Below are 24,872 nucleotides of genomic sequence, written 5' to 3' on the forward strand. Positions count from 1 at the left end.
AGAGCTAGATTATTACTGTAATCTACTCGCCCGTAGTGAGTAGATTGGGCTCGCCGCTGTTTGGGATCACGCTGATCAGCATGCATGTCGGAGGCATCAGAATGGGGGCCTTGGGTTAAAACAGGTGGTGTGTTGGTAGTAGCTCAATGGGAAGGGTTGGTGGGGCATGGTTTGAGTAGTGGTGGCTTCCCCACTATTAGGAAGCCCTTGATGTGTCTTGGGCATCTAAAAGATGAACTTTTTAATTCTAAAGTTTCATAAAACTAAATTAGTCAAAAGTGGGATGATAACTGGTCCAATAGAACACAACTTTTTTCCCATTAAAATAGGTATTTTGAGGTTCTGGGAAGGATGGGGGGGAAGTTGATTTTTATAGGCCAAGATTAGTCATTCTTACAGCATGTCAATATGTTGAATTTTTTTCCTTTTCTACCATAGCGTTTGGTATAAAGTAGCTTGGATATATGGCTGTTGTTGTTTGCTCTTCCTCTTTTTGTTTATTGTAATCCCAGGTGGTCATGCTAGCTCTTTGACTTTGTATCTTTCCTTTAGGGATGTTCTTGAGCCTTTTATAATAAATAGGGTTTTCCATAACACATTTCTCTTGTCTTACAAACATTTCAGTGTTGTCTTCTAAATGCCTAACGGATGTCTAGTCAAGATATTTTTTTGTCAATAGAAAATATTAGAACTATTGAATTTTCAATTTATTAGAAGAATGACATTTTTAAACCATTATGAAACACATCGATTACTATAGAGTTATGAGTCATATGACACCACTCCTAATGTTTCTAGAGGGGGGGAAAAGAAAAATGTCTCCTTAATAACGATGGAAGGACAAACACAAATTTCCAGTTTTAACTCATGTTTTATAGGATCCACCGTGAGAACCTTCACTCCGTTTTATTTCCTGGTGGAGCCAGTGGACGCTTTATCGGTTCGAGGGGCTGCTGTCATACTGAACTGTTCAGCTTACTGTGAGCCTTCTCCCAAAATTGAATGGAAGAAAGATGGGACTTTCCTAAATTTGGTGTCAGATGACCGGCGCCAGCTGCTACCGGATGGCTCGTTATTAATAAATAGTGTGGTGCATTCCAAACACAATAAACCTGATGAAGGATATTATCAATGCGTGGCAACTGTGGAAAGCCTTGGAACCATTGTAAGCAGAACAGCAAAGCTTACAGTAGCAGGTGAGTCCCTGACAATAATTTACTGCATGTTAATGTTGATGTGCACTCTGTTCTTTGGAAGAAAAGACCAATTAGGGGCTCAAAGTGCTCCCACCTCAGTTTTTTAGTCTCTAAGGGGACTGCTAGCAAAACTAGGAAAGATAAGACTTGATTGATATTCCTGATATTTCAAAGGTAATTAGCAGACACACCAGTGTCTGAAAGTGAACAGACCACGGTTTCAGATGCAAAGAAAACACAAAAAGCACAATCCCAACTTATTTTCCTTTTGGAGGTCGCTTTTAAGGTCATGCCTAATCATCTTCAAAATGTCCCTGTTTGGGAATAGAGAACAATAAGTGAGGGAGAGGTTGATGTAAAAAGAGATAAGGGACTGGTTGGGGAGGAGTTTGGGGAGGGCTCTAAATGTGTCATGTTCAGTTTATAGCTGAGGCCTCAGGAATGATTCTATTATTTTTACGGACAATGTAGGTTTATGCAAACTATGTATGCTACATGAAAGAGGCTTATAATTACTTCACAACAGCAAATCAGACTTCAAAAACAAACGAAAAAGAAGCCCAAGCAATTTACGGAGAAAAAATTGGCCATGCAGCAATTTTCCTTCATTTCTCTTGCCAGCTTTTCTGACAATTTTGTCTTTGCCTAATAAGTGGCATAGGGTAATGAATTCATTCTGATTGGTGCGTTGCATCTCCCAGAGCTCCTGCTTGTTGCCATTTATATTTAGAGATTGTCTCCTTTACATTATTGTGTGGTATTGTGAAAGATGAGTAACACTGGAAATAACTGATTTATCTCCATCTTATAGCAGTGGTTTCCAGTGCATCCCGTAAGAGGGAAGTGTATTCCTAAATTTTCTTTGGAAATGGCATTAAAAGCAATCCAGCAATTTTATTGGAGTTCTACACCAGTTCATGCACACTGTGGCATGTCTGTTCTCATTTTCAGACCTGTGGTTATGAATCCCTAAAGTTAGTAGGGTTAGAAAGAAAGCAAATTCAAAATATGTTTCGAAATGTCCTGTTCTCCCCATCGTATCATTCTGAACTATTAAGGGTTGAATTTTCAAAAGAAAAGGGTTAGTGACAATATTACCTTTAATAAACATAGAAGTGCTGCACAGACAGTTTTACGAAAATAATTACGGTTAGGTAGAGTGGTCTTATATTGGCATATAGCAGCTTATGTTGCTATTGGTGCTGGGATGTATTTCATCGGGTTAAAAAATGGTGAGGTGTAACTTAAATTTTTTATTGAAATGAGGTTTGAATAACTCTTGCAAATGGCAAAACTGTAAGAGCTCGTCTAGACTATGCTGAAGTTCCAAAAGAGGACATGCAAATTCGCATATCTTCTTTTGCTTTCGAAAGTGAAAGTAGCCGAGACGCGGTTTTTCCGGCAATCCCCCCCTTTTCAAGAAGCTGCGTAAATCATTTTTTGAGGAAGAGCAGCTTTTCGAAAAGGGAGGGGGCTTGCCGGAAAAAACTGCATCCCAACTACTTTCACTTTCAAAAGCTCCGTTTTTGAAAGTAAGATCGGAAGAATTTGCATATCCTTTCGAAATTTCAGCGTCGTCTAGACATAGCCTAAGTGAGTAATGCAGGCCATTGCAAATGGTTAGCAATAAAACACTTACGTTGCACTACAATTGTGTGCCTTGTATATGGCAAATTCTATAGAAATTATGCCTGAGTTTTTAACTTTATTTTAATGGCATTTTTCAGAACCCTCTTCATGTAAAGCCAGGCTGACTCCGTGCTCTCTGTATGTGTATGTATAGGCTTTGAAAAGTCAGTAAATTGCAATAGATACATTTTATAAATATTATTAGTCTAAAATAGTTTCCGTACATCATAACATGACACAATGTTAGATCATCTATGTTGTGTAAAAATATCAGTGAAGTAAGATGTTGCTGCTGATTCATGTTTTGCGTGCATTAATATATGCAGTGTTGAATAAGGTCTGTTCAGAAGAGTGTTGTAAAATATCATTTAACTCTCATTTCATGAGTGTTAGATTGCTTTAATCGTGACTGAATGTGTTGTTTTAGGGAAATAGACATTTGGTTGCTTGCTTCGTTTTATCTTTTTGTCACAGTGCAATAAACTTCTTCTTGTAGCACTGAACAATTGATGATATGCCATGAAAGGTTTGACTATGCTTTTAAAGAACCTTTTCCAGATATATGAATACTTTTGGAGCTTAGTCTTTCATTCACTTCCAAGTAAACTTCAAATACTTCTGTTTATTCTCTCTAGGTAAAATTTAGGTAAACAATCTGGCTATGCTGGTCACAAGCAGAGACAAAACAAACAAGATGAGATTCGTTGTTAAGGTTGCGTAACTTAAAAATGCAAAAGCTATGTTTTCTGCTGTAACATGTACTCAGCCATGCTGCCCAGTCTGTATTTTTGTGGTATCTTTCATGTAGTTCTCTCAGTAGTACATCATTGAACATAGAAAATAGGAAACTAAAATATACATGTAGAAAATAGCTAAGTTATTGTTGTACACACTTTAACTTGTGCTTTTCCTGATGCTCTAATTTTATCTGTGCAACCCTCATTTTTCTAGAATATAGTTTTTTGCATTTCATTTCTCAGGCTTTTGTAAAGGAGAGAAAAAAATGGGCCCATTTTGTGGCAACACTGGTATATTTCTTGAACAGTAAGCATGGATTTCTTAAACCGAAACACAAAAAAGTGTGGGTTTGAAAGTGTGCATATTTAAGAAGTCCTGATTCAATATATTGAAGAATCTCACTGACTTTTCCCAAATCACCCAGGAGCAGTTTAGCACCCCAATTGCTAATCTTGAAAGTTGGGGCTGGAAGTTTACACAGGCGAAACCAGAGCCATTTATAGAACAGTTCTCTTGATGTGCATTCTCAAGACTAAGAAAGTTTCATTGCTGCTAATGCACAGTACGCCATTTTCATACATTGATAACCTTGTTAAATTAGAAAAAATAATTGGTAGTAAAAGTTTGTGCTCCTTAATGGGTCTATTGGTATGCTAAATTTCAAATGGCCACATTTTACGTTTTCTGATGAAAATGGTAAGTTTTTCCGCTTGAAAATGTATTTACCGTTTTCCAATCGCGCATAAATAAAAAAAAAGCTTAATTTTGCTTAGACCAAAAGAATTAAAAGCTTGCCCTAGAGAGAGTCTTTCCAAGGACCAGAGTTTTCAAACACCTCCAGGTATGTATGGATTTGAGAATGAGCTAAAAGCCAAATGTGGGGGTAATGGCCCTAGCCTGAGATTTGGTTCCCCCCACCCTGCCCCAAACTGGGTTACAGAGGGTCAGGCTTTTTTTTGAGGGGGGGGGGGAAGACTGATAACCATCCCAAAAGCTTCTTTAATGCCCGTTGAATAAAAATGAAGTAAAGCCCCATGCCTAAACCTGTGGTCCCCAAACTGTGGGGCATGCCCCATGAGGGGTACAGAGGGATATCCAGCCAAATTCTGCCCCCAGTTTCACTCTGGCCCAAGTTCCAACTGCCAGGTCAGTAACCAGCCTCCACCGCCAGGGCATGGGACACAGTTGCCAGGTTCTTCTTCAAGGAATGTTCTTCTGAGTGCTCCACATCAGGTATCTTGGTGCCCCATGCTTGTAAGTGGAGATTAACATAAGAACAACCATACTGGGTCAGACTAAAAGTCCATGTAGACTAATATCCTGTCTTCCGAGTGTGGCCGATGCCTGGTGCCACAGAGGGAATGAACAGAGCAGGCGATCAAGTGATCCCTTCTGTGACAAGGCTCAGATGTAAACTTGACGGGTCCTGCACTTTCAGGCAGAGTTGTTTGCCTCAGAGGCTCACAGCAGCCCTCAACTTTAGGCACCATGCCTAGGGCATTAGTTTGCTGTTTGAGCTCCTCTCATCATTGGCCAGCATAAGGTATAGAGGAAAAAATAAACTCCACAGCCTTTTTCCCAAGTGGAAATGGGGAAGTGACTGTTGGGGGGAACCTGGGTCCACCCTCTACTCCAGGTTCCAGCCTATGGCCCTGCCTAAGTGAGGCCCCAAAACCTGTTATGAGAGTGCTCCAAGACTCCTCGGCTACTTCCCCCACACCTTCCCCAGGGCCTTCTTTCTCTATGCTTCACCCTCCTAATCTCTACTTGCTGTTTGTTTTCCTCCTACTCCCAGCAGCTCTTTTTTCTGTCCTCTCAGCTACTGGTGCCTTCCACCAACTACAGGCAAGCTCCTTTTAGAGCCAGTCTCATCTGGTTTCCGTAATTGGCTCCAGGCATCTAATCAGACCGGGCTAACCTGACTCTGGAAGCCTGGTCAGTTAGCCTCAGGTGTTCAGCTCCCCCTGATTGCCTTTGCTGGTTCTAGACCAGCCCCTCTCAGTTACCCTGGGAACAGAGATCTTCTTAGTCTGAGGCTAATATACCTCCCTTTCACTACATTTTTGTATGCTTCTGACCTGACCTGGTCACAATTCCCAGCTTCTGACAAACAGAAACTAGGGATGCCATTCCTGCCCATCTTGGCTCCATGAATTTATCTAGCTCTTCTTTGAACCCTGTTATAGCGTTGGCCTTCACAACATCCTCTGGCAAGGAGTTCCACAGGTTGACTGCATTATGTAGAGATTTTTAAACAGGGATTGGTGGAAAGCTGACAGTTCCAGAGAAGCATATGGTTTGGATAGAGACATCCCTTATGAGAGGTTCTGTTTTCTCTGTATTGTAGTAAAGAGGAGAGGATAAAAGTTGGTTAACTTACTAATTGGTTTCTTTGGAAAAGAGGGGAAATTATAAGAATAAATGTGACAAAACTGAAGATTAAAGTATAGGAGCTGAAGAGAAACATTCAAAAAAAAGGAGTCCCATTCAGTTATATCACATGAAGGCAGACCGCTAAATAGTGACATGTTATAAGTGCTTGTATACCAATGCTAGAAGTTTAAATACTAAAATGGGTGAACTGGTGTCTGTGCATGCTGAGGGATGACTGGCTCCAGCTCTGCTCCTTACCCAGGGGCCTGGCAATTCTGTTGCCCCCGAGTATAACCATAGGAATATACTATTGACCAAACGATGGTAATTATGAAATGCTCAGGGAGATCAAAGAGGTTATAAAAATAAAAAGCTCAGTAATTATGGTAGATTTCAACTATCTCATATTGACTGGGCATTTTTCACCTCAGGACAGGATTCAGAAAGAAAATGTATTGATCTCATTAAAGCCTGTCTCTTGGAGCAGCTAGCCCTGGAGCAATTGCTGATTTAGTTCTAAATGGAGCACAGGATCTGGTCCAAGAGGTGAATATAGTGGAACTCTTTGGTAGTATTGATCATAATTCAATTCAATTTAACATCCCTTTGGGATTGTGAGGGGGAAATACCAAAGAAGCCCACCACAGTAGCATTTAGCTTCAAAGAGGGGAATGATGCAAAAATGAGGAAGCTAGGTAAGAGGAAGTTAAAGGGAATACTCAGAAGTGTGAAATGTGCAAATTGCATGGAAAATTTAAAACCACAATAATAAAGGCTCAAATTAATTGTATACTCCTCTTTCTCTTCTTCCCAAAAAGTGATACAACCAAAACCATGCCACACATTTTCTGCTTGGAACTTGATTTGTCTTACTCCGTAGACTGGGACTAATCCCAGTTTCTAGTGAGTTTCTTTGCTTCTATCCAGACTGTATTAAATCACTGGTCAAATCATGCTTCTGTACCTTAGGACTGAGTTGCAAAATGTCTTGTTTTAGTGAAATGAGCAAAAGCATCAGGTATTGTATTTGTGAAACCAATTTTTGAAGAATAACATACATTTTTTTAAAGATTGATAGGCTGTTCCAGTAAACAGGTGTTTGTGGGTTTTGAAGTGAAATCAAATGGAAAATTTGCTGTGAATAATTCTTACACTTCTGACTATTAATGAAAACATACACTGGGTGAGTGAGCTCAGATGTTAGAAAGCTGAAGGTTGAATTTCATAAATCTGGCATGTCTGCTAGTTTGCAATGTATCAGGTCACTCACTCCAGATGTTGGCATTCCTGGTTTTCAGAAATCAGAAAGGGTTCACTGTCTGGGTAATATCAGTTTGCAGGAAGTGACAGGCAGAGACGAGGGTCCAGCTCTGCAATATGACCTTTTCCCTTTCCTCCCCCACCCCACCATGGAATACTGGTGCATGAGTGTGGTGATGTCAGGAAACCTGAAACTCATGATCTCAAGAGAATTAAAAAAACTACATTAGCTCTTCTCCCCCTCTAGGTTCAAGGCACAGGAAGCTTTAATCAGAAATAAAATACTTTTGTTTTTCATATTGACTTGCAAATACGTGGCAGAAAAAAGGGTTCCTGGCCTTTATGTCTGAGTATCAGAGCTAGCCAGTTAATTTTATATAAAGAATGTTTCAGCTAGATTTCAATAAGCCTTTTACATTGTTCTACCCTTGTGGTAAAATTTCAGTCTTCTATTCTTTTTCTTTATTCAGTAGTTTTGTATAATACCGCAAAGAACTTTTTGCTCATTCTGATTTTCTTGAATAGAGAACTATTCAATTTTACTTTTAAATTGTGAAATGACAGTCTGAGGATATAACTGTATTAACGGCACTATGGGGCATAGAGAGGGGATCTCCAGTTGGCATAGGTAACTTACCTCCCCAGTAATTCTTCTATCAACCTAGCACTGTGTAACATCTCTCAGGATTTGGGATATTTCACACCCCTAAGAGGCACAGTGTGCCTGTATGTGTTTGCAGCATAGACCAGCCTTTAGGCTTTTAGACACAATGATGAAGTGTACTTACTTTGGTCGTTTAACACACTAAATTAAGTGGCACATGTTGCAAAATAAATAAAAATCACTGATTCCACTTTCATAAATAAAGTGTCTAGTTTTTATTCATGCCTTAACCAAATATGATCATAGGTAAAATTACATCCTGGTCTTGATATATTACTTTTTAGTACTGGAAAATTGGGAAGGTTGAATAGTTTTAGGAATGCAGATTATACAATTTGCCAGTTATCAGTAGAAACTGAGGTAATTTAGACCAGGGCTACTCAACTTTGGAAGCCCTGGGGGCCACAATGATACTCACAGCATATGCTGAGGGCTGCAACTTAAGTGTGGTTGCATATACATGCAGATGTATATGCAAATAGCTTTTCACACTGATGGGCATGATACAAAGCACTTCCTACAATGCCCCAGTGCTCCTAGCACCTCCTCCCTGGGAGCTAGAAGCACCAACACCCTTTACCCGTCTATTCCAGCCAGCCCGTCTGCTTGTGTCTTTCAGTGCTCACCCCACCTGGGAGATGCCGCCTCATTGTGGAGTATGTTGCCACTGGAGGCCATGTTTAAAGGATCCCACCTGTGGGCTGTGTGTTGAGCCCCGCGTAAACCCAAACCGCACTGTGGGCCACTAACAGGCCACGGGCTGCATGTGGCCCGTGGGCTGCATGTTGAGTAGCAGCCCACAGTTTGGTTTGGGTTTATGCAGGGCTCAATTTGTGGCCCCGGAGTTCTGGGAGCCATTATTTTTAAGATGTATTGTCACCATAACCCCATCACTTTATTTCCTCCCTCATTGTTACACTGCTCTCTTTTACGGGCCTATCTGCAGCTTCTCGTGGCACGTCTTTTAGGAAAGGACATCTTTGTCTTGGCCCTTTTGGTCAAGCCAGATAGCTGGAATGTTAAACGCTCATCTGTGCTCTGCTCTGCTCCTCTTTTCTGAGTTGGTGCGGTACCCTTCTCTGTGGAGGGGTTTGTGGGAAATTGCCCAAGTAACAGTCCATGAAATAAAACATGCTTAGAAATTACATTTATTAAAAATGGACTTTTGCATGACACACAATCTGAAAATTTAGCAAAGCTCTATGGATAGGCTCGTTTATAACATGGTTAAAATAGAAACAAAAGAAATCACATTCCTTGAAATGAATGGCTCTTCTTTAACCATCTCTGGGTAGAGTCCTCTGAACCCCTCCTTTCTGGGTCTGAGATTTGTGTGTCTTATTGTTCCAGGACCTGCTTTTCCCCCCAAGATTTCCAGACCATTTTTCGTGTGAATTTCTAAAACTCATCATCCCTAGCACCTCTTACATACAGCATATTATATGCCTTGGTCAGTAGCTCCACAATGTGTTTGTATCAGTTCCCCAAGCCCCAGCCTCTGTATCTATTGTGGGAAAGGTCATTTCAAATGGTCTATTTACTGACCCTGCATGTAGATTCCAATCTGCCAGATGAGAGCACCTCTGTCCACATTTTAAGTTGTTTAAATGCTTTCATAATTTAATTTTAATATTCTGACTCACTCCATTTTGAGGATGATGCCACCATAGTCTCATATATGCATATTCTTGCCTATGACTGAGTGAGGGTCGTGGGCACTGCTGTTCAAAGCCTGTTGGTGTCAGTTAAAGAATGCACAGGAATGGAGAGGAGGACATTTCCCCCAGATATCTGTTAGTTACTTCCACAGGCGAATCTATGATACTCCCATGCCAGTTTTCTACTTTACCAGTAATTAATCTTGTTTCAATAATAGTTCAGCTTCAGCTCTAGAAAATGTGCATGTGTGTGTTTTTGTTTGTTTAATGCTATGGAATAGTCCAATCTGAGAAGCCTTATAAGACGAAACACCTCTCATCATAGCATTTGGTTCTGTTTCCTATGAGAGTGACTGCTGCAGGAGAAAACTCTGATGCAGATTGTCTAGTGCAGTGGTTCCCAACCTTTTTGATACTGGGAACAGTAAACACATTCACAAGCTTTTGGAGGACTGGTAACATTTATTTGCATATTCATTAAGAAAATGATGAATATGCAAATAAATTGTCAGTGGCCCTACCTGTCTGGTGGGTTGTCGCCCCCCCAACCCCCCCGCCCCCCCCGTTCCCAATCCCAGCCACTTTAACAGCCGGCGCCAGCTCCCCCGGCTGTGTCTGGTGCCAGGCATTTTGCGTTGATGTGCACAGCTCCTGGCCGCCTCCCTGGGCCCTAGCACCTGCCGGATCTAGCCCCGCCGCCTGGGAGCATGCCCAGCAGAGACGCCGCAGTGGTGGGCCCTCTCCCAAGAGGGCTGTGCTGCCGTGTTCGGAGGTGCGTGGTGCTGCTACCCCGTCACATAAATTAATAGCATCGTGCACAATAATTTTTCTAAGGACCGGTATTGGGCCGCAGACCACACTTTGGGAAACGCTGGTCTAGTGTATGGTAGCAGATACCTAATTTACCTGTAAATTACAGTCTCCCTTTCTGAGCAGAATATTTTGTTTGAGGTAATTTTAATTGGGCTATCAAGCAATTTAAAAAAAATCACAATGACATGATATATTCCCTTATTGTTCAATAAAGTGATTAAATTTATTTAAATATTTTTGCATTTTTTCCACAATTTCAAATATATTTATTTCAATGACAACACAGAATACAAAGTGTACAGTGCTCACTTGGCATTTATTTTTGACTTGAAGATTTACCTGGAGTTGTTTGGGTCCTTACCTCAGTTTTTGCTTTTTGGAAAATAGCATGAAAATGTACATGCTTCATTTAAAAAAAATTAAATCCATTGATCTGGGGTGGAGCTAGGGATGAGGAGTTCAGTTGGCAGGCTTCCCCAAGGAGAGATGACTATCCTATCCCTTTTACTGCAGCATCTTGGGGCCAGGTAAGAAACGCTTCTTCCTGGCCACTCCAGCAGACACAGCCAGTGGAGGGATGCATAGCCCATTGCTGGAGCAGGTCCAAGTTCATCTACCCCTTGTATTCCCCAGCCAGAGTGAAGAATAAAATTTTGAATGTGGTTCTGCAACCCTTTAATGAAATATAAAAACTCAAAACCCTTAGTCAATTGTAAAAATACAGTCGTCATGCCATACGTTGGTTGGGACACATTGTTGATCCAAATCTAAAGGATCCTATGGACAACAGCATTGCAAAGTATTTAATAAAAATTTCAAATATATTTTAGTTCTTGCTGTCAGCATCTTTAGATGGAACTCTGATAGAAAGTAATTGTCTGAAAAAAATTGCTATCCAAAAATCTTTTTTGTCAATCCCTTCAGCAGAGAGAGAGTTGATTTTTATTTTATTTTCCAGTTGGAAAATTTGGAATGAAAATCTTCATTAATATAATGAAACAAGTTTTTCTTTTGTTATTGACTTAGTTTTGAGGCGCTTGATTATTTCTTCACCAGAACAGAATATAATGACCATATTTGCTTCAGACTTCAATTTCAAAATATAGGACTTTAAAAAAGATATTTAAATATAAAGTAGGATATATTCTGAGGGGTAACATTCTGATTCTTAGTTATGGCTCTAAGGTGGAAGGGAAGATTTGAAAAGTTTTCTTGCTGTGAAAATTTTTTTTTCAATGAAATTTTCTGTTTTGAGTTGGGGATAATTTGTTAAGATTAACATTTCAATATCCCCTCGAAAGTTAGCTGTTAGATAGTATGATTATGGGCTGATGACAGAAAGATAAAGTGATTGCTAGTTTGAAATGACTCCCTGTGCTGTGAGGTTAATTGCACCTTAGGAGCAAAGACAGTAGTTCTGGTATTTGTTTCATGTGTCCTGTCAATTTTGAATTACATGGTCTATGTTTAAGAAAAGCTGTCTTTCCCCCCCCTCCCCCTAAAACTCATTGGCATTGAAATAATAGTTTCTGCATTTTTAGCCATTTTGAACCAGTCCGAGTTGACTTAATAGTTCTAATTTAATTTTAAATTACATTTAGAATAATAGAATACTAGGACTGGAAGGGACCTCGAGAGGTCATCAAGTCCAGTCCCCTGCCTTCATGGCAGGACCAAATACTGTCTAGACCATCCCTGATAGACATTTATCTAACCTACTCTTAAATATCTCCAGAGATGGGATTCCACAGCCTCCCTGGGCAATTTATTCCAGTGTTTGACTACCTGGAAAATTAGGAACTTTTTTAGCATACCATGTATGTATTTAACACCTTTTTATACTGTTTCACGTAATAAAAATCTGGGCAATCATATACCTTCAGTTTTGTCACATTTATTCTTATAATTTCCCCTCTTTCCCAAAGAAACCAATAAGTAAGTTGATCATTTTTTAATCAGTGTTTGATATCTGGAAACAAACCAGCAACTGTATTAAATTTAATGATCTCTATAGGCAAATGAACTTATATTGCTTGGAAAAAGCTTATGTTAAATGAAGTGTTAGGTACCATACATGCAGCCAGAATATCTTATGAAAGGAAATATGATTGTTCTGATCAACAGAACATTTATGTCTCTCTTGATTACATGTCTGTAACACATTTGGATTAATTAGCAAAAGTGAGCCCACTTCTGTCACTCAAATCCAAACACTGTTGAGTGCTGTTTTAGTTTACTGCTATACAGCATTCTTAGTCATCTAAACCAGTGTTTCTCAACCTTTTTTTTATAAAGTACCCTTTTTAAAAAATAACTACCCCCAGTACCTACAGTTTTCAGACCCACACAATTTTTTTCTACCAGTGCAACATATTTGTTTAAAGAACTTGTGTGTTGGGGGGGGGGGGGGAGAGGGAAGGCGTGATGAAATTGAGTGTAAAAAGTGCAAAAATAATAGTGCTGTAAAAATTAAAACAAATTCATCTTTCTCTGATTTCAGTTGTGTTGACATGCCCCTCCCTCTCAGACTTTTCTCAAGTACCCCTGAGAAGGTAAGGGGGGGAGGGATAGCTCAGTGGTTTGAGCATTGGCCTGCTAAACCCAGGGTTGTGAGTTCAATCCTTGCAGAGGCCATTTAGGGATTTGGGGCCAAAATTGGTCAGGGATGGTACTTGGTTCTGCTGTGAAGGCAGGGGGCTGGACTCAATGACACTTCAAGGTCCCTTCCAGTTCTAGGAGATAGGCAATCTCCATTAATTTATTTTAATTTTGTACCACTGGTTGAGAGACACTGATCTAAACCATATACTCAATTCCTGTCTACTAGTGCTTCCAGTTCAGGAGCCTGGTCCATGAAATCATTTCTTTCCTTACTTAAAGAAAATAAAATGTTAGGCCAAATAAAAATGGGATCAGAACCATAGAAACATGGAATCCTAGAACTGGAAGGGACCTTGAGAGGTCATCAAGTCCAGTCCCCTGCCCTCAGGGCAGGGCCAAGCACCATCTAGATATAATGTAACTGTAACTATGTAATAATGTAACTGTAACCAATTGTAACTGTAAATTAATGTACAGTCTCACCTTGAGTACTGCTTTCAGTTGTAGCCATCTGCCTGAAAAATGTGGCAGAATAAGAGTAGTCCATAGTCATTCTAGGAAAGTGATTATATAGATGCAAAGATTACATATGAAGAGACACTGAGAGAGGATGAACAAGAGGGGATATAATAGAGGTACATAAACTAATGCATTTTATAGAGGAAATTGGGGATTACTATGTAACCTTTCTGATTAATTTTCATTGTTTGTTTTTGTATGAATGCAGTAATGGTATAGCTGCTGAAGGAACTACTTTTTACACAATGCATAATTAATCCTTGTTGTTTATTTCCACAATATATTAGTGAGGTCAAAAGCTTAATAAGATTCAAAAAAGGATTAAATATATATCCACAGATAAGATTAAACTTTTATAAGGGCAAGAAACTCTGCATTCAGAGCATAAGACTATTTGAAGAAGTCAGGAATAACCTGCCTGCCATGGAAGTTTATCTGGTAATTGTCCACTATGGTATAGCCCACTGTTGCAAAGAGAGCTCTGGCCCAGTCCTGCAATTCCTCTGTTCCTGGAAAATAGGACAAAACACTAGTTCCCTCAGAAACAGTTCCCGCAAAACTCCTATTGACTTCACTGTGCCCAGGTTATCACCCCTGTGTTTTCCAGAAACTCAGGAAGTGCCACTGTCCCAAGCATGTGTCTGCTCTTTCTAGGCCACAGTTAAATCATTCACCAAGAAGCTAGGGAACTGATGTGGGGGGGGGGGGGGGGTAAAGACGAGGGGAGGAGGCATTACTCCCCAAAAATGATCACACTGAAGAACTGAGGGGTGTTTTTCCAAATACAATATAGCTAGCATGTTTTCAAAGGACACTGGTGTTTTTTCTGAGGTGCTGTTCCCTATGTTATCATTTCTTAAAATGTGAAATTAGGGTAAGGGAAAGAGTGCTCGTTTCAGCAAGGATTTCTGACACCTTTGGAAAAAAAACTGTCCCAGCTAATGAATTTTTAGATAATTTTGTAGCATTACAAATACCCTCATCTGTCATTCTAATGAATGTATTGTATGTAGTGTACTCCGGGGTGGATTTATTGCTGAAATTTGTGGGAAAGGCTCACCAATCTGACTAGGAAATTCTAGGTTTGTCCTCCGTGCCCCAGGTTACAGATTGTATCCTTTTATTTCTGGGGCTCTAGAACAGCAGCCACACTCACACTGAGGATAATTCCGAATTAAAACAGCTTTATTATGACAGGTATTAAAATGGCCAACAGAACAAGGCATACAACATGGAGTATATAAATTGAATCGCCTCTGAGGATAATATTAACCAACTTTGTTATACAAGTTGTACTTACCTAAATATACAGATCTAGTTACTTAATATAATACCATACTCACATAAGCCTCTTCCCAAAGGCTGTGTGTGGAAGGACCAGCCTCTTTCTACCTGTGGGACCTTGGTTCAAGGTGGAGTATGGGAAACTTAGAAGCAAGACTTAGACAGAATAAATGAAGAAAGGCAGAGAGATATATTGAGAGGGACTAGAGCTTGACCTCCGGTCTCAAGAGATGAGCAAGAGATGAGCTTCCTTAATTCCGTAGATTTTATCACTCTCTTGGATTAATAATGTCCGACCTCAAACTAATCGAAGTTGGACTGCTGCTCTCCAAGATTTTGTGGGTACACATAGAATCATAGAACTGGAAGAGCCCTCAGGAGGTCATCAAGTCCACCCCCTGCCCAAGGCAGGACCAGTCCCAACTAAATCAACCCAGCCAGGCCTTTGTCAAACTGAGACTTAAACACCTCCAGGGATGGAGACTCCAGTACTTCCCTAGGTAACCCATTCCAGTGCCTCACCACTCTCCTAGTGAAATAGTTTTTCCTAATATCCAACCTGGACTTCTCCCACTGCAACTTGAGACCATTGTTCCTTGTTCTGCCATCCATCACTACTGTGAACAGCTTTTCTCCATCTTCTTTGGAACTTCCCTTCAGGAAGTTGAAGGCTGCTCTCAAATCCCCCCTCGCTTTTCTCTTCTGCAGACTTAAACAGACCCAACTCCCTCAGCCTCTCCTCGTAGGTCATATGTTCCAGCCCCCTAATCATTTTGGTCGCCCTCCACTGGAACCTCTCTAATGCGTCCCCATCCTTTTTGTAGTGCAGGGCCCAGATCTGGACACAATACTCCAGATGTGGCTCACCAGAGCCAAATGAAGAAGAATAATCACATCTCCGGATTTACTGGCAATGCTCCTCCTAATGCAACCTAATATGCCATTAGCCTTCTTAGCTACCAGGGCAAAACTGTTGACTCATCCTGCTTCTCATCCACTGTAACCCCCATGTCCTTTTCTGCAGAGCTGCTAATTAGCCATTCAGTCCCTAGCCTGTAACAGTGCTTGGGATTGTTCTGTCCCAAGTGCAGGAGTCCACACTTGTCCTTGTTGAACATCATCACATTTTTTGTGGCCCAATCCTCCAATTTGTATAAGTCACTCTGGACAAATCCCTGCCCTCCAGCGTATCCACCTCTCCCTCTAGATCCTGAAATCTACCATCTCATGATCACTTCTTCCCAGGTTGTCACCCACCTCTACTTCCCCTATTAGTTCCTCCCTGTTTGTGAGCAGCAGTTCAAGCTGCACACGGCCCCTGGTCAGATCCTTCAGCACTTGTACCAAGAAGTTATCCCCAACATTCTCCAGAAACTTCCTGGATTGTCTGTGTCCTGCTGTATTGGTCTCCCAACAGATGTCAGGATGATTAAAGTCCCCCATGAGAACCAGGGCCTGTGATCTGGAAACTTCTCTGTTGTCTGAAGAAAGCTTATCTACCTCACCCACCTAATCTGGTGGTATATAGAAGACACCAACCACAACATCACTCCTATTGCTTCCACCTCTAAACTTAATCCATAGACACTCAACAGGCTTTTCTCCCTTTATATACTGGAGTTCCGAGCAATCATAGTGCTCTCTTACATACAATGCAACTCCTCCTCCTTTTCTCCCCTACCTGTTCTTCCTGAACAGTTTTTACCCTTCAATGACAGCGCTCCAGTCATGCAAGTCATCCCACCAAGTCTCTGTTATCCCAATCAAATCCTAGTTCTTGGACTGGGCAAGGGCCTCCAATTCTTCCTGTTTGTTACCCAGGCTTCTCCCATTGGTGTACAAACACCTTAGATAACCAGTTCATCGCCCTACCTTCTCCATTCGAATGATGGGTCCTCCGTTGTTGCTCGTTCCGCTTTGCATTTCTTCCTGGTATCTGATTCTCCACTCCCCTCAGAGTTTTGGTCACCATCCCCCAACAAACGTAGTTTAAAGCCCTCCTCACTAGGTTTGCAAGCCTGCCTGCGAAGATGCTCCTTCCTCTCTTTGCTAGGTGCATTCCATCTCTTCCTAACAATCCTTGTGACCAGAGCAGAGTCCCATGGTTGAAGAAACCAGAGCCCTGTCTATGACACCACCTACGTAACCACACATTTACTTCTTTAATTCGATGATCCCTACCCGTCCTTTCCCTTCAACAGGGAGGATGGATGAGAACACCACTTGTTTTCCGAATTCTTTGATCCTTCTTCCCAACACTGCATAATCTTCAGTAACCCGCTCAAGGTCATTCTTGGTTTCCACATGGAGAAGCAGGAAGTGGTAGCGATCCAAAGGGTTGATCAGTTTTGTAAGACTCTTGGTCACATCCTGAATTCGAGTTCCTGGTAAGCAGCACACGTCTCAAGGTTCCAGGTCTGGACAGCAGATGGATGGCTCAGTCCCTTTTAGGAGGGAATCCCCGACCATCACCACCCGCCTTCTTCTTTTGGGAATGGTGGTCGTGGACCCCCCCATCGCTAGGTCTATGCATCCATGCCTTCCAGTAGAAGTGGTTCCCATCCAGTTTCTTCCTCGCGAGGTCCCTTCCAAAGCATTCACCATTGCGGAGCCTGTGGAGAGAGCCTGGAAGTGATTACTTACCTCTGTAGGAATGGGGGATTCCTGTGCTGGCCTTACTTTCCTTCTAGAAGTTACATGCTGCCAGTTCTCTTCCTCGTCCTGTACTGCCCTCTCTGGCTCTTCCGCCTGCCTTGCTTGCAGAATTAAACACTGCCTTCTATTGAGGAAGTCTTCATCCTCTCTGATCGAGCGCAGGGTCGACACTTGGGCTTCGAGTCCTCTAATTTTTTCATCCAAAAGGGCAACCAGCTTGCACTTAGTGCAGATGAAATCCCTTCTTTCTTCCAGGAGGAAGACAAACATGACACATGCTGAGCAGGTAACAACAGCATAGTTATTGTTGTACTTAAAAGAAGTACTCGGGATCTTTTTCAGAGGGATAAGGCAACACGCCACATTTATTGAACATATATATATAGAGATTAATACTTATCATATGCATATGACACATTGTGTGTGTGCGCGTGCACACACACACACACACACACACACACACACACACCGTCTTGTTGTTACCAAAAGTTGCTCCCCCTAACTGCACTGGCCAGGTGAGTTAGATGGAGGAGGGGTGGAGCCGGGCTTCTGCCGATCCAGATTGATGCTCCCATGTTGACAAGACGAAAACCCGGGGTCCCTCTGCAAGATGCCTTCTATTTATCCCTCTCATACAGCTGATTAGTCATCAACTGACCTTTCTTAATGCTGCTTCAAAGAGAGTTATTCCACGGGCAGGCACTTGCTGCTTGACTCCCAAGGCGTCTGTATGTCCAGTCTTCTTAATGAGCTCACTTTGCAGGTATTGTCTTAAATCTGGCTCCCAGACCTTCTCCACCCTTGCAACTGCTGCTGGAGGTGCTCCCCTTTCATTCTCCAGTCACACCTCATTCATTTCAACAGGGCAATCAAGGAAAGGGGAGAGCTCAAAAGACATTTTTTTCTTACAAGATCTATGTATCTTCATACAAAGTTTTAGGAGAAATGTTACAGAGATTCTATAAGAACACCTAACGAAGATAGATCTAAAAGGACAAGATTTTAATACAAAATATAATATAATACAGGGATTTATCCACACTATCACCATCCATACCTGCTGTCCTAAAAAAGGGTTTAAAGGAAAGGCAAGAGTATCTTGCCCCCTTCAGCAGAGGCTTCTAGAGTCCAAACTTTAATGAGAAGCCAACAGTTTACAGCTGCCAGTCATAGCACACACTCTGGGGGGTGAGGAGGCCGGAAAAGAGGGGAAAAAACCATACCCCGCACACTAAGCACACAGCAAGAAAGCCCCAAACACAACACAGTACAGACAGCCACTTCCCTCAACAGTCCTGTAGTTACTTCTCCCTTACCTGGAGAACTCCCTCTCTAAACTCCTTGTTTGCAATCACCTGTTCGCAAGCTCCCTGGTCGCTGACTCACTCCTTTATAATGCCCTGGACTTCCTGATAGTCCCTCCCCCTACCAAGGCTCAGCCAATCAGCATACATGATTGGAGGGTGATATTGGGGCATCTTTGAATATGTACACATGAAATCACTTGATGCCTCATTGGAATGGTTCCCAAACTTAGAAAAAGCGGGAAGTCTTCTGGTTAGTTACCAAGAAACCTGCTCTCTTCAGTTAGTTAAGCTTTGCCATTTTTTTACTTTAGTATCACGAGATACTGAGTCATAGTTCATCTGTGTACCGAAGGCCCAACTAAAGATTTGACCACAGGGGTCTTTCATAATTCTTACAAGATATAAAAAAAAAAAGTTAGAAAATGATTTAACCCTTACTTAGCTTTAGCAATAGTGTAGTGTGATAACTTGTACAGGGTAAGTCAAGTCCTACAGACCTTGTATTACTGGCATTACTATGAAAAATATAGAGAAAGGGATAGGATAGGGTAGGAAAGCTACATTGTGGCAGGCTACAGTAGTGAGAGAGAGTATATTAAAAAGTCAATAATCTGTACTTCCAAACCAGCCAGGCATATAAAAGAATGTAAAAAGCACTAGTCTGACTAGAAGAAAAAACTCAGCTGACATGACTTCACTTCACTTGACACCTTTCCCTGTTTACACACGGTTGGAAGTGCCTGTTGTTGTTCTTCACTCCTTCCGATCCTTTTCTTTTCAAAATTCTCTTGATAATCTTTCCATTGAATCCTTTGTCTTCTACATCCTTTCCTGTTGTCCTCTTCCTTTCATGCTTTTCTTTACTTTTACTTTTCCCACACTTATCTCATATCCAGTCCATTTCAGAGATGTTCTTTTCAGCTTATCTGTCACTGGGAGTCACGAGTCTATATTTCCCCTAATTATTTCTACGTACATCTCAGTATTTTCTGTTACCATTTTCTGAGGTTTTGTTCATGAGTCTGAATCCCTACAGCAAAGTTTACAAAGGATAATCTCAACATCTAGTAGAGACTCATGAGTCTGATACTAGTCGATATTTTCATTAATGACTTAGATAATAAACTAAAGTGTGCGCTTGCAAACTTTGCAGATATCATCAAACTGGGAGGGATTGTAAAAACTTTGGCGAACAGGATTAGAATTAAAAACAAAATTGACATTGTAGAATTGATCTGAAATCAACATGATGAAATTCAGTAATGATGAGCACAAAGTATTACACTTAGGAGGGAAAAATCAAATGTACAACTTGAAAATGGGGACTAACTGGCTACATGGTGGTTGGATACCCACATGCACCAGCTCCTTCCTGTTCCCCTACCACTTAAGAAAAATGAAGGAAATTCACACCTCTGTGTTATCACTTCAGTTAGTGCGTATTTAACGAGGCTAGACATCTGTTCAGTGTCGAGGCTGTTTGTGTTCAGCAGAGTGAGAAACTTTATAATTGATGTAGTGAGACCAGTTCACTCTCTAATTCTGTGAGTGTGGAGGATCATCATCGTCTGCGCTTATGATAGCAGGTTTTAGTTTTAAACCAGATTACAAGGATCTTGAGCTCTACGTGTGTCTGTTACTAAGGTGACCTGGAACTTGTGACTAAATTCCCAGTCAGTTATTCAGTAATTTGCCATTATTGATTTATTAACATAATTTCTTGGATTATTTCTCATAAGGACCTTTAACTGCTTGATATAGTCACATAAAATATATTTGTACTGTGTGACAAGGTGCTGGCATGTTTCTCTTGCCTGCTCTAGTGTTTCTCCCTTCTTGCAATGGTGGGCCTGTGGTAATCAACCCCACTCAGGCAGTTTGTGTCTTCTCCCTTCGATGTTCCCTTGCTTTTGTCTTCAGGGTAGACCTCAGGGTAAGCCTAATGAATGCTCCTTCCTCTAGCAGGCACTCAGGCTTGACTGCTTTCCCTATGAGAAGGAGTGCAGACTCTTCTTTTGGAGAAGTGACTTCCCTACTGCTACTAGCCTGTAACAGATGGTCGGTCTCTCTCTCTCCTCAACCTTAACTCAACAGGGGAGGGTTATCAAGGTCTCAGGCAAGCCTTAATTGGATTCAGCTGATCCTAGTTGGCCTGTGGTAACACCTTCTCACCTGGTAGGTTAAAGTGCCTATCGCATTCTAGAGCTTACATCTCTCCCTTCAAGTGCCCTTTTGCAGCCTTGAGGGCTGCTGAGGGGAATGCTGTGAAGGGAGAGTTTGGGTTGAGCTGCACAGTGTCCATCTTGGTTTCTGTGATGGTATCTGTTTAGCCTTTGGTGTGGGGCAATAGGGAAGAGGCATGGAAGCCTCCTCCAGTCCACCCCTCTTGCTCTGCTGCTACCATACGTGACACTTCCTCCCCCAACCCATTCATTGCTAGAGGCCTTTCCCGCTCCTTGGCCCAGCTGCTCGCCTTAGGGTTTGGCAGCAGTAAGTTAGGTTCCTGTTCAAGTGCCCACGGCTGTGCTTTTCCCGCCTTCTCTTTCCCCTTGCTGCCTGTCTAAATTCCCAACATTTCAGCAATATAAAGTTTCAAAATCCTCCTCAGAGTACATATCATGTCTTTCTTTATTGCATTGTCAAGGACTCTGCTGTTTAACAAAAGCGCGTGAAAGTTCATAAATTGTCAAAATAACCTGTAACAAATGTTGAAAGGAAGAAGTGCAAAAGTAAGACTGGCTTAGTCCAAACAAAAAGGTCGATTTGATCTCTCTTAAGGGCTAGGCTGAGATCAAGTCTGGTAAACAAAAGAAGCGTGGAATTGGAAATCAATGGACTGAAATGGGCATGTCAGAATTAGGCCTAGCTGGCAATCAAAATAACAAGAGCATGGACTATTCCAGCCATCCACTCCCCTTTTGGGATTTTTAAAAAGAAAAAAGCAGGGGATGTGAACTAGGGATGTAAGCAAGGGGGGAACAGGGGGAGCTGGCTCAAAAGCCGATTCCCCTTCAGCACGATCTCCATGTGGAAGGGGGGTTAGGGGAAGCAGAGGCGCAGCAGGGGACCCACTGCACCAGGACTGAGCAGTCCCAGCTCGTGCCAGGTCCCAGACTGCTGCAGCTCTGCTTTTTAAACGTAGTAAGAGGCTGCAGCAGTCTGGAGACTGCTCCGTCCTGGCTCGCGCTGGGTCCCCCACTGTGGCTCCGCCTTTTAAATGTAGTAAGATCCTGGAGGCTCTTACTGCATTTAGAAAGCAGAGCCACTGGACTTCCAGAGCTGACTCGAGCCAGGACTGCTTAGTTCTGGCTCGAGCCACCCCCTGGGAGCTAACCCCCTTATTGACAAATTGAGTAATTGATTGAAATTCCATCAACTACTCGATTAGCTTAACTGCTACTCAACATCCCTAATGTGCGTGCACAGATTACTGACAGAAAACGTAAGTTTGCTGCCAACAGCTTCTTTTACTGAAAGACAGGTGACCAGGAGAAGTGAGAGCTTTACTGTCATGGCTACTACCCAGTTGTCTTCTGGACCCTCCTGGAACACTGTTGGGCCTTCCTTCCTCTCGTCCTGAGTGGTGGAGGGAAGAACCCAGATGACGTCACCATCTTCACTGTCCGTGACTAAATCCCAAACGCCCACTGGGACGTCTCCCTCCATGTGCCCTTTCCCCTCCCCACCTTGTTTCTTACCTTTCCTGACCTGTTCCTTTTCCTGTCTGATAAAATTCTGATTTAGCTGTTTGATGATTTTGTGGCAAGGCTGAGAGTCTGACACTGAAGAAAAGCAGCAAAATGAAATCTTCCGAACAGCCTGATGCTGGGACACCTGTGATAGATTTTGGAATGATTAATGAATGTGCCAGGCCTGGCCTCTCTAGCAGAGAGGTTGCAAATGAGTCAACCCCAAGATCAGAAGTTGCCTTTATAACTTTGCCAGTCTCTTCTCTTGCCTACAGGGTCCACTTGTCTTGTTTTATCTTCTAGGAAATGGGATTGGACTTGAACAGCAGCAGCTATAACAGCTTTAGCCCATCACTGCTAACTTAGTCTCCTTTCCCTGAAAAGGACAGCTATTGCCACAGGAGGGGCTGTCCAACAAGGAGAGTTTTCCTGCCCAAGCCGATCCACAGCTCTGGGGAAAAGGATGAAAGACTGTTGTAAAATGAAAGCCTGACTTAATAGTGTAAACTGCAAATGCGTTAACTGCTTTTGCTCATTCCGTGGCTTTGTCTACACTGCCAACTGAATGAGAAAACTTTGGCACTTAACCCCATCCTCCCCCGCCGCCAGCACAAAAGGTTTGTCGCATCAAGTGGCAGTGTGAACAGCTAGTTGGCAGGAGCACACTCCAGCCAACCCAGACCCTGCTCGTAAGGGGTGTGCCAACAAACCGCGTTCATGCCACCAGACTTAGCGGCACAGGCGTGTCAACATGGCTGTCACTACAACCTGCATAGTGTGGACAAAGCCTGTTCCATTAATAAACAATTCACAAGGGTTTGTACCCGAGTTTTCCCTTGGCACTATGGAGGCTGCGGCTTTTGTATACCAAACCATGAACTTTGTTTGACAATTTAATGGTGGTCTTGTTCAGGGTCATGTTAACACCTTGTCTTGGGCCCATGTGGTCTATTAAAATTAATACAATCATCCCGTCAGGTGTTACTTGAATATTAGCTGATCTTTTCAACTGTGGATTGGGCAAAGAATTCTTGAGAGACCTGATCTTAATCAAGTCTGATGGGTAACAGTGTTAGTCCTAAACTTTAAAAAAAACAAAAAAACAAAAACAAAAAAAACTTAAAAACGAGTGGTCCTGCAGCACCTTAGAGACTAACAAAAAATGTAGATAGTATCATGAGTTTTTGTGGGCACAACAAAAAAGAGAGGGGAGGGAGGAGAAGAAAAAACTTGTCAAAGTTTCTGTGCTCATTTAGCTAATTAGTTTAGGGGTTTTTCCCCCTTCTTCCCTCCTCTCTTTTTCAGCTTGGTATTTGACCCTCTGTGCCTCTTGCTCCATATTTGTCATCTGAAGAAGTGGGTTGCGCCCACAAAAGCTCATGGTACTCTACATTTTTTTTTAGTCTAAGTACTGTAGGACCACTCGTCTTTAAGTTTGTTGATCTTACCAAGATCAATCTAAATAGTTTGAACTGATAGGGGTAACAGCCCTGATAAATAGGCGAGGAGTCCTGTGGCACCTTATAGACTAACCGAAGTGTTGGAGCATAAGCTTTCGTGGACAAAGACCCACTTCGTCAGATGCATGTAGTGGAAATATCCAGAGGCAAGTATAAATATGCAGGCCAGAATCAGGCTAGAGATGACGAGATGGATCCAATCAGGAAGGATGAGGCCCACTTCTAATAGCTGATCTGGAGGTGTGAATACCAAAAGAGGAGAAGCTGCTTTTGTAGTTAGCTAGCCATTCACAGTTATTTCCACTACATGCATCTGACGAAGTGGGTCTCTGCCCACGAAAGCTTATGCTCCACCACTTTGGTTAGTCTATAAGGTGCCACAGGACTCATCGCCGCTTTTGCAGATTCAGACTAACATGGCTACCTCTCTGATACTTGAGCCCTGATAAATGCACATATCACTGTCATGCAGTAAAATGGCATGTTAAAGTAGCTGTATTCATTTGTTTCCCCTAACATCAAATAATAGCTGCCTCAGTTAAGAGAGAGAATCCAATAGAAAATTGCTACCCAGAAAGAGAAATACATTGAAAAATGCAGTCATATAAAGGGATTCTGTATCAAGGTCTTCCTGTCTCATTCCCTGCTCACTTCACACTTGCATTCAACATTAAAGATTCTGAATACTTTACTAGAGCTGCAATGGTAGAGACAAGGTTCCTGCAGAACCCTTCCCTCAACCTCACAAGGATCTTATAGTCTGCAGGAGCCCCCTTGACTCTTCACTCTCTAGCTGCAGTAGCAATAGACACACTGTGTGGGAAACAAATCCTTATTTAGCTACTCGCTATCTGGGCTTGGCAAACTGCTGTGCACATTCATTAGTCAGGTTTCTCAGCTCTGTGACCTAAATCCTTTTCCCAGAAAAAATAAAGGAATTTCTCAAAGGCTCATTTCTATTCAAAAATTTCATCCTTCAACTCTGTTGTTTTGATTGCAGAGTGGAGTAAATAAAATACTTGCTGA

General features: G+C 42.0%; 1 protein-coding gene across 7 annotated transcripts in view; it reads left to right on the forward strand.

Moving 5' to 3' along the window:
* NEO1 (neogenin 1) overlaps positions 1 to 24,872 on the forward strand; it is a 304,427-nt gene that overhangs the window by 102,739 nt on the left and 176,816 nt on the right. For all 7 annotated transcript variants that reach the window (XM_075897560.1, XM_075897561.1, XM_075897562.1 and 4 more), the window contains exon 2: positions 879 to 1,196. In XM_075897560.1, coding sequence (XP_075753675.1) covers positions 879 to 1,196 — 318 coding nt within the window. The remainder of the gene's footprint in view (positions 1 to 878; positions 1,197 to 24,872) is intronic.

The sequence above is a fragment of the Pelodiscus sinensis genome, chromosome 14 (assembly GCF_049634645.1).
Source record: "Pelodiscus sinensis isolate JC-2024 chromosome 14, ASM4963464v1, whole genome shotgun sequence".
Classification (NCBI taxonomy): Eukaryota; Metazoa; Chordata; order Testudines; family Trionychidae; genus Pelodiscus; species Pelodiscus sinensis.